The sequence below is a fragment of the Echinops telfairi genome, unplaced genomic scaffold (assembly GCF_000313985.2).
Source record: "Echinops telfairi isolate 266 unplaced genomic scaffold, ASM31398v2 ScPeMD7_3533;HRSCAF=4204_0, whole genome shotgun sequence".
In the NCBI taxonomy this organism is placed as follows: domain Eukaryota; kingdom Metazoa; phylum Chordata; class Mammalia; order Afrosoricida; family Tenrecidae; genus Echinops; species Echinops telfairi.
The window spans coordinates 50747247-50756519 of record NW_022107431.1 but is presented as its reverse complement, the minus strand read 5'-3'; the positions used below and the strand labels follow the sequence as shown (position 1 = coordinate 50756519).

The window sequence follows — 9273 nt, the reverse complement described above, 5'->3', positions numbered from 1 at the left end:
CCAAATTTAAAGCTCTCAAATGGCCTCTGTGGAGAAAAGACATACAAATAAATAAAATGAACACAGAGTAGAAAAATAGATCATCCAGGCCATTTCCTATCGGCATAGAGAATAAGCAAAACAAACCACTCCCATTGAATTGATTCCAACTCATAGTGACTCTGTGTAGCACTTTCAAGTCTAAACATTTATGAGCGCGAGCAGCCTCCTTTTATCCCATGATGGTGACTGGTTGAGTTAAACACTCAATTTTGTGGTTAGCAGCCCAATGTAAACTCACAGTGCCCCTTAAAAATAGAGGATGCAGATAATTAAATAAAGAACACTAAGAATTATGTCTGCTATTAGTTCAAAAGGATTTTAGATTTTTATAATTTTCACTTTAAATACTATTTTAAATCTGTATGTGTATGTTGACACATTAAATATAGGAATTTTCCCCTTGTATGTAAACTGCTGTAGACAAGCATATAAGATTTGAAAAATAATTAAATATTTATTACATATTGCTACAATGATATTTTTATGAATTATATATTCCAAGTTTATGACCTTTTTTTTTTCATAGAATGCTGAAATATCTGTGTTTGAAGTAAATATACGCTTTGTTGGGGGACTGCTCTCAGCCTACTATCTGTCTGGAGAAGAGGTAAGATAACAGTGGCTTATAAATGTGAATTATTATGTGTCTTAAAATTACATTTTCAGGAAAATATGCTTTGTAGTATATATTGAGGGGAGTCCATTAAATGCTTATAGTTTTATGGGCCTGCAGCTTATACTGATTTTTTTATAATATGTGCTAATTGAGTATGCAAGCCAGGGAAGTTTATCAGAGCATGTTGTCAGGGAATGGTAAGTAATGCCTTAGAAATGCATGCTCCATATGTTTGGTGCAATTACAACTACAAATTATGTATGTGATGGACAAATGAGAATGATTTATATAGTGACAAGCTGTGGATTAATTGTTTCTTTAAAAACGATTTTAATGTTGATATAATGTTTTCTTCATACAAAAATGTGTCAATATAAAGAAAGCATGGCAAAAATAAGTGAGAAATGTCATTTTAAAGAAATCCAGGGGGTGAGTGAAGCTCTCAGCTTCCCAGCAAGCAGTCCAGGGAGGGAGTGCCCCTTTGGAGTTCTTCCTGGGACAGGCCTTAATTCATCATCTGCTGCTTGGAGCAGAACAGAGATTTTCATTTCATATGTGCCTTATTGATAGATTAGGAAAGGATGTTTGTATCAGGCTCAGAAATAGTCCTGATGCTATTTTCTTGAAAGGTTTTAGAGACTTATAACTGTTTACAGGAGTAGAAAGACCCATCTTTCTCTTATAGGGCTGCTGGTGGTTTTGAACTAACAACTTGTAAGCACTACACTCTCAGGGTTCCTTTGTTTGGTTTAGGTGTGAACAACATAAAAGATCACCCAGGGTTGTTGGGGTGGACCTCTCCTTTAACGTGGACAATGTTGACAGTTGATGTCCAGGAGGTATTCGTGTGTTTCAATTCCGTGTTATGATTTGTGTTCGCCTCCACACTCCGACTGGACACAGAGTGCGCCTCACCCAGTGTAGTGGTTCACACGCTTTCATGCACCCTCAGCAGCTGCAAACAGAACAATAAGTGATTACAGAGGACAGCTGCTTGGCTTTGTGCCTGTCTCTCAGGTAGTTTTCTGGCCAAAAGAAAACACCCTCACGGTCTCTCTTTCTATAGAATTTGTTCTATATAGACCTCTTCAACATTTAAGGATGGCTTCTATTTTCCTTACCTCTGTCCTATTGGAGTGTTGGAATCTATGAACTCTATCACTTTCACAGTCGGGCAATCAGACTGGCAGGTAGGTAGGTACATGAGGGCTCCTCTTCTCTGTTTCCAACCCCAGGTAACTAACTGCATTTGTTCAGTTAGGTTTAGACGATTGGAAGAGTTAAGAATCCTCATATTTTTCAAAAGTTAAACAAAATTAAGTCAGGTTTTCTTAAGCGTCTACTTTTAGAATATTTGTCTTGGTTTGCGTGCACAGCGTCTTGAGTGTTCTTGCTGCTGTGCACCTGACATACTTGGGATGACTTTCTCCATCGTTTATGTGGAGGTGAAGCTATTGGAAGGAAATATTGACTGTGTCCTTCTGATGTAGACTCATCAGGAAAATTGACTATATTCTTGTAAAAAAACAAACATGTATTTCTTCTGAATATAGAGAGCATATTTAACGAGAAAGCCCTTTTACCCACAGCAATGCTTCATGTGTCTACATGTGCAACTTCTAAAAGCTCATAGAAAAAATGGAATTAAAAAATAATGCAACTTTTCTACAGACTTTTTGGAGACCCTTCATGTGTGTGTTTGTGTGATTTATATATACATAGACACGTGTGTGTGATTTTACACATATGTATATATATTTATAAACTTGCATAAAGTTAAAACCCATAAATATTATTGTTTGCCTATAGATAAAATATTTTAATACTCATAAATATTATTGTTTGGTGATAAAGTACCTTGTCTAGGAACTTGCATTTTTTAATCTAACTTCAGTAAACAAAAGAATTCAAAGAACATGTCTCTTGCAAATAACAGCTATTCCTCTAGTATATTTATTATATTAAATAATCTGATCACTGCAAACATTTTTATATCTAGATTTTTCTACTTTCATCTATTTTTTTCTGATTAAAAAAGCCATCTGTGATCTTTCCTCTCTTATATACTCATGTATTTTTATAGAAAAAAATTTAAATGTGATTCATAATGATTCATAAATTAGCATACTTTCTTCCTACCCATTCTCTAAATGTCAGAGAATTGATTTATTCCCAGTTTTCCCATATCTCTAATAAGGTAGTTATAATCTATCGATAAGTATTCTTCTCTAACGTGTAATTGCCAGTTGAAAAATTATGAGTAGCGTGGTTTAACATCACCTACTACCTCTTGCCCTCAGTTCCCTTGTCATCAACTATTGTCTGTCATTTGGCCAGCGCAGGCAGAGGAATTGGCCACCAGAGAAGGGATCAGGAAAAATGTACTTTCCCCCAGGCCTGGGCGTGAGCCCTTTGTCACCATATCAAAATAAAAAAACTGAACATTCATTTAGCAAAAAAGACCAACATGAGCAATTTACATATACCGTATATACTCATGTATAAGCTGAGTTTGTCAGCTCGTTTTTTATCAATTTTTGTGGTAAAATTAGGTGCCTCAGCTGATATTCGGGTCAGCTTATACTCAAGTATATATGATAAGTTGGTTTCAGATTGTTGATAATGTTCTGTACAGTCATATCCTGGAGATAATGCAAGCTCACTTCTAGACCTGGGCAATAAAGCATATATCTCAATAAAGTTAGTCACATGGGCTTTTTTGGTTTCCCAGAGCATATATGTTACATTTGCACTGGGCTTTAGTCACTCAAGTGTGTAACATTATGAAAATGTGCTATATTAGGAGAAATACCAAAATATGACACACAGACACAAAGTGAAATGGTGCCTGTAGACTTGCTCAACGCAGGGTTGCCACAAACCTTTAATTTGTTTTAAAAAATCTGCAAAGTGCAATCAAGTTAAGAGCAATAAACAAGATGCATTCATACCAAACACTCTTATGTAAATTAAGGTATTTACAAGGGAGTCTAAGAAAATTCATCTTCCTGAATTATCTTGTGAACCAACATAATTTAACAGTCTGATTTCATCAGTAAGGTTCATGACTACTTTTGAGAGCATCTTATAAATCACTACCAGAAGTTTAGGGGTCCAAATTGCTTCAAGCTCAAAAAATTCATAAACTTATATTGCAGAAAGTGTAAAGAAAAGACCACTGGGGTGCTGCACGCTGAAGGAAAGTTACAACTATGTGCACTGAGCAGTAATGAAAATTCCAGTGTGGCTCTGATCTACCAAAAGAACAAGAAAAACATGAATTACCAGTAGTAAGCAAACTTTTAAAATAGAAGTTTTGATTATAGGCACATGCTAAAAAATTAAGCCAACTAGCTCAGTTTAATTTTTGTATATGTTTGATGATAACTATATAAAATGAAAGTCAAATTTCAACATTTTAAAAGTATATGTAAAAACTCAACTCGCCCCAAGAATTATAAACAGGGTGAATAAAAATAAAGTAGCATTGACAGTATTTTTTTTAAAAAGGAAGTGAAAGAAATAGCAGTATTGGATTAAAAGTCCAGGAATGAAAGTCCTCTCTGTAGGCAGTAAATACCAGCATCTAGAGAAGCCCTGGTGCTGTAGTGGTTACATGTTGGGCTGCACAGCTTAAGGTCAGCAGTTTGAAACCACCAGCCATTCTTCAGGAAAACGATGAGGCTTTCTAGTTCCGAAAAAAGTTACAGTCTTGGAAATCCACAAGGAACAAGTTCTATCCTGTCTTAAAGAGGCAGAATCGATTTGATATAATAGCAGTGAGTTTGGTTTTGTGTTTTGGAGAGTATAATTTCTCAAAACATGTTCAATACACTACTGTTTATTGTGATATGCCAGGTTAAATAGGGATCCGTGATTTTATGTCTATATAATTTTTGAGAAAACTATATCATATTTTCCTCCTATATTGGAACTTTGTACTACATAGGAAAATCATCTAATTTTATTTATCCCTGTGTTTATGAAACTCAACTCCTCTCTTCACTTTTCACATAACACCTGTTAACACTGAGGCACAATTATTGTTTCCCAGAACAAACTTTGGGAAATGCCACAATATAATAAAAGGAAAAACTGCTGGAGAAGATGCTGGAAATCAGCAGATGGGTAAGAGAAGCCCAAGTGTTGCGAGAGAAGGTGGTGCATACAGAAAAGAGCCTGGTGCATTTTAAAGAATAAGTCCCCACCAAGGAACTCCTGACCCGGGTGACCCACTGGTAGGGAGTGGAACTGCACTCCACAAGATTTCTATGGCTGTGAACATTCCTAAGCAGATTCCTAGACCTGTCACCTGACATGCCTCTGGGTAGGTTTGAGCCCACTGCCAAACTATTTGTGCCACATGTTTGCTGAAGTCATGTAAAATTAGGTGTTTTTCCATAGAAACCCATGACTATATTGAGCACAAATTTAACTAGACATGGTGGTGCCACAGAATCCAAGGAAAAGCTGATGAAGAAACCAGTGTCAGGTTTCCACAGCGAATTTTTGTAGATTAGCTATTACCCAGGGGAATGAATCCTGGGATCATTAAATGTGGACTCTTCCTGCTACCCCTGTATCACTCTCCTGAAGACACAGAGCCCCAAGGAAAAGGGAGCAATGGACAGTTTCAGTCCACATGCCCCATGGGAGTGTTGCAGAATGAAGTAGAGGGTGTAAGTCTTCAACAGGATTTGGACTCAGTGTCCCAGGAGGCATGTTTAAGGAAACAGATCATTGCTGAGCTTGACATCCAGGCCCTGTCAAAAAGTGAAAGGAGTAGATGTTCCAGTGGGGCAGGAAGAGCCTTATGTCCAGTGCAGGGAATAGAAAGCGCCTAGAGGAAGTATGGAAGTATGGAAGTTGAATTTAAAAGCAAGAAAACCCTCACTGCCATCAAGTCAGTGACTCATGGCAATCCTATAGGACAGAGTAGAACTGGCCTCTTTGGGTTTCCCAGTATAACTATTTACGGGAGTAGAAAGCCTCATCTTTCTCCCATAAGTTGAATAATTCAATGAAATTCCTGAGAGGAAAAAAAAAACCCACTTCAACTGATTTGAAGAAACAAGATATTCTGAAAATTAAGAGAGAACAACCAGTCTTTAATCTTCAAAGAGAACATTCTGATTAATACACTTTAAGTTTTTGAATTAGAAAAACTAAAAGCTAATTACAGGAACCCTTCAGTGAAAAAACGGTAAGACAAAATTGGACATCCCCTTGCAGAAGAGTCATGGGGAGGAGATGAGCCAGTCAGAATGCAGTGTAGCAATGATGAAACATACAATTTTCCTCTAGTTCTAGAATGCTTCCTACCCCCACTATCATGATCCCAATTCTACCTTACAAATCCAGCTGGACCAGAGGATGTACACTGGTACAGATAGGAACTGGAAACACAGGGAATCCAGGACAGATGAACCCCTCAGGACCAGTGGTGAGAGTGGTGATACTGGAAGGTGGAGGGAGAAAGGGGGAACCGATTACAAAGATCTACACATAACCTCCTCCCTTGGGGACGGACAGCAGAGAAGTGGGTGAAGGGAGACATCGGATGGTGTAAGATATGACAAAATAATAATAATTTATAAATTATCAAGGGTTCATGAAGGAGCGGGGAGTGGAGAGGGAGGAGAAAAAATGAGGAACTGATACCAGGGGCTCAAAAGTAGAGAGCAAATGTTTTGAGAATGATGAGAGAAACAAATGTACAATGGTGCTTGACACAACGGATGTATGGATGGGTGGTGATAAGATCTGTACGAGTCCCCAATGAAATGATTTTTTTAAAAAAAGACGTTCTTTGGATCCAAGATGTGGGTAAAAAGTAGAAAAGTTTAAAACTATGGATTCTTGGCCTAGATTACTTTCCTGGGCCTAGATCTCCTTTCATTTTGAAGGCAGCAAAAGGATTTTTCTCCAAATCCTCCAAAAGAAGTTCACGGCACCAGACACAAGTACAGAGGATTACTGTGGAAAACTTAGAGAAATGGCTAATCCCACTGACCAATGGTTGAATAATAATGAAAATACAATATGAGATCTACCTGACTTCAAGAGGAAAAGAGATGCTGTGGATCAAGTTTAAGGATACCGAAAGGAAATATTTGAAAGGGGGGGCCCGACTTTGGGGTATAGGGAACAGACAGCTAAGACTGAGTGTGAATATAGTGGCGGGCCTAGTTCTTTCTCAAAGTGGGTTTCAAACATTCGGGGTATTTTTGGAGTTTGAAATAATTATTTGAAAGTCTTAGTGATAATCATAAAAGTATTTTAAAAATTAGGATGTTTTGAGATGGCTCCCTTTCATATCGACTGTGCCTACCTTACTCCCCAGAAAAATATTGCCATTTCCCAGCCTGTCCATCAATTGCCTCCCTCATTTTGTAGAGAAAATATAGTAACCAAAGGAAAATGTATATAATGCAAATAGAACTATGGAACAATAAAGAATAAAGCCAAGTACGATTAACAGGCAGATGTGTGTTCTGCTAATGTGTATAATATTTAAGCTTTGGTCAGAATTTCTGTTGTTGTTAATAACCCTTCCTCCTACTGCCAGGAGCTTTTAACTCCTGAGACTTAGTGTATGTGTGGTAATAATTTCTTTTGTAGGAGATTGAAGACATTCCAGCTGTCCAATTCTTCCAAGATGCTAGTCTGCTCTGTTTCCCCCTTACTCCTCCCTTGAGTGTATTACCTCATGTTTCTGAGTTCTGGAATTTGCTGCACTGTCCCATAGAAATTCACAAAAGTTTAAGCAAATGCCTTCCATCATGGTGGGTGTTGTTTAGGCCCAAATCCAGTGATGAAACCTGGGTAACCCAGATGGTGGGTACAGCTGACGTGCTCCACAACTGGCTCTTGCTAGTGATGAGCTCATGCCCCCTGCTTCTCAGAAGGCTCCTTTAATACACCACAGGGTGGGATTGCAGGGAATCCTGGTCACAATTATTCATAAGTGAATCCAGCAGTATCTTCCCCACATTAACAGACTTTTGCAGGGAAGGTCGTTGAGTAGGAGTGGCATTGAATACTAATAGTGTGACAAAATTAATATATAACCCTTAACACAAATATGATCAGCTAGTCTCCAGTGCTGGGCTGTACCTTATTTGTGTATATACAAGGGGGTACCTAAAAAAATCTGGAATTTTTTTCAAAGCTATGTATTTATTTATTTATTTATTTATTTAGAAAACAACCTTATCGCCTTCAAAGTACTCTCCATTACACTTAGTACATTTGTCTAATCTGCGATACCACTCTTGGAAACATTTTTCAAACTCATCTGTTTGGATGGCTGACAGCACCTCCCTCATTTGTTTTTTTTCTTCGCCTCCAAATTGCTGCCCTTTCATGTCTCTTTGCAGTCACAGAAACAAATAGCAGTCTCACAGAGCGAGGTCAGGCAAGTAAGGAGCATGGGGCAAGAGAGGCATGCTGTTTTTTGCCCAAAACTGGCCCAGTGAGACTACTGCTTGAGCAAGTGCATTACCACTCCCCCGTCTGCCACAAATCGGGCCCTTTATGTCACACATTGTTACTGAATCTTTTCAGAACTTCTACATAGAAAGCTTTATTAACAATATGATCTGGTGGAATGAACTCCAAATGCACTATTCCCTTCACATCAAAAAACCAAATGAGCATTGTCTTGATCTTTGATTTTACTTGACAAGCTTTTTTTTGGTGAGGGGGGAAGGGGCAGGTGATGATGGCATCTTCCACAGTTTTATTGCTGTTTGCTTTCAGGGTCATAAGAATAGCATCGTGTTTTGTCATTAGTATGACCTTGGGTAAAAAGTCTGGTTCACTTTGGAGCTGTTGTTTCAAAGCATGACATGTTTCCACTCTCAAAAGGGTCATTTTGCATTGACCTTTCTCATTCCCATATCTTCCATTAAAATTTGCTGAACCAAGATAGTCCAGATAACTTTCCCATCTCTTCAATGGTCCATTATATGTCTTTGAGCACAAGTGCACGAATTTTGTCAGTGTTTTTGTCCATTTGGGAAATTGATGGATATCCAGAACAAGGTTTGTCATCAATCACCATTTTATCTTTTTTGAAAGGACAAAACCACTCATAAACTTGAGTTTTTCCAATAGCGCTGTCCTTGTAAGCAGTGCTCAATATCATAACAGTTTCTGCAGCATTTTTTCCTGAGCAGGAAACAAAATTTCACAGCTGCCAGCTGTTCTCTCAAACTGTCCTTTACAAAAAAACCCGTTCGAGTGAAACTGCTTTTATGAAAAAATTCACTGTGACCAAAGAGAACCTTCCCAGATGATGCCACTGGGTGCACTAACTCAGAGCCAGTTGTTTGATGCTTGTCTAGTGGGGAAAATGCATACTGCTAATGCTTTGCCCAGCAGACCATTTTCTGTTATTGTTTAGATTTAGGGGGGGGGGTACCCCCTCCTATGACCTGGGGTCTCTAGTAGGAGATTCCCAGTAGGTATTGGCCTCCTACTAATCTTAATGAGCCAAGTATTTTCCCAGGTTACTCCAGAAGCAGTTTTCTTCTCCCAGCTATAGCATACCATTACTTACAGCCATTAAAGTAACAGTAACCAATATAACCATTAAACAAAGAATGTGGCCC

At 38.2% G+C, this 9273-nt stretch overlaps 1 protein-coding gene across 1 annotated transcript in view; it reads left to right on the top strand.

The window, feature by feature from the left end:
* The window catches only part of MAN1A1 (mannosidase alpha class 1A member 1), a 156502-nt gene that overhangs the window by 17265 nt on the left and 129964 nt on the right, over nucleotides 1-9273 (top strand). Inside the window, exon 3 of the mRNA XM_030886777.2 lies at nucleotides 569-649. Within this exon, the coding sequence (XP_030742637.1) occupies nucleotides 569-649 (81 nt within the window). The remainder of the gene's footprint in view (nucleotides 1-568; nucleotides 650-9273) is intronic.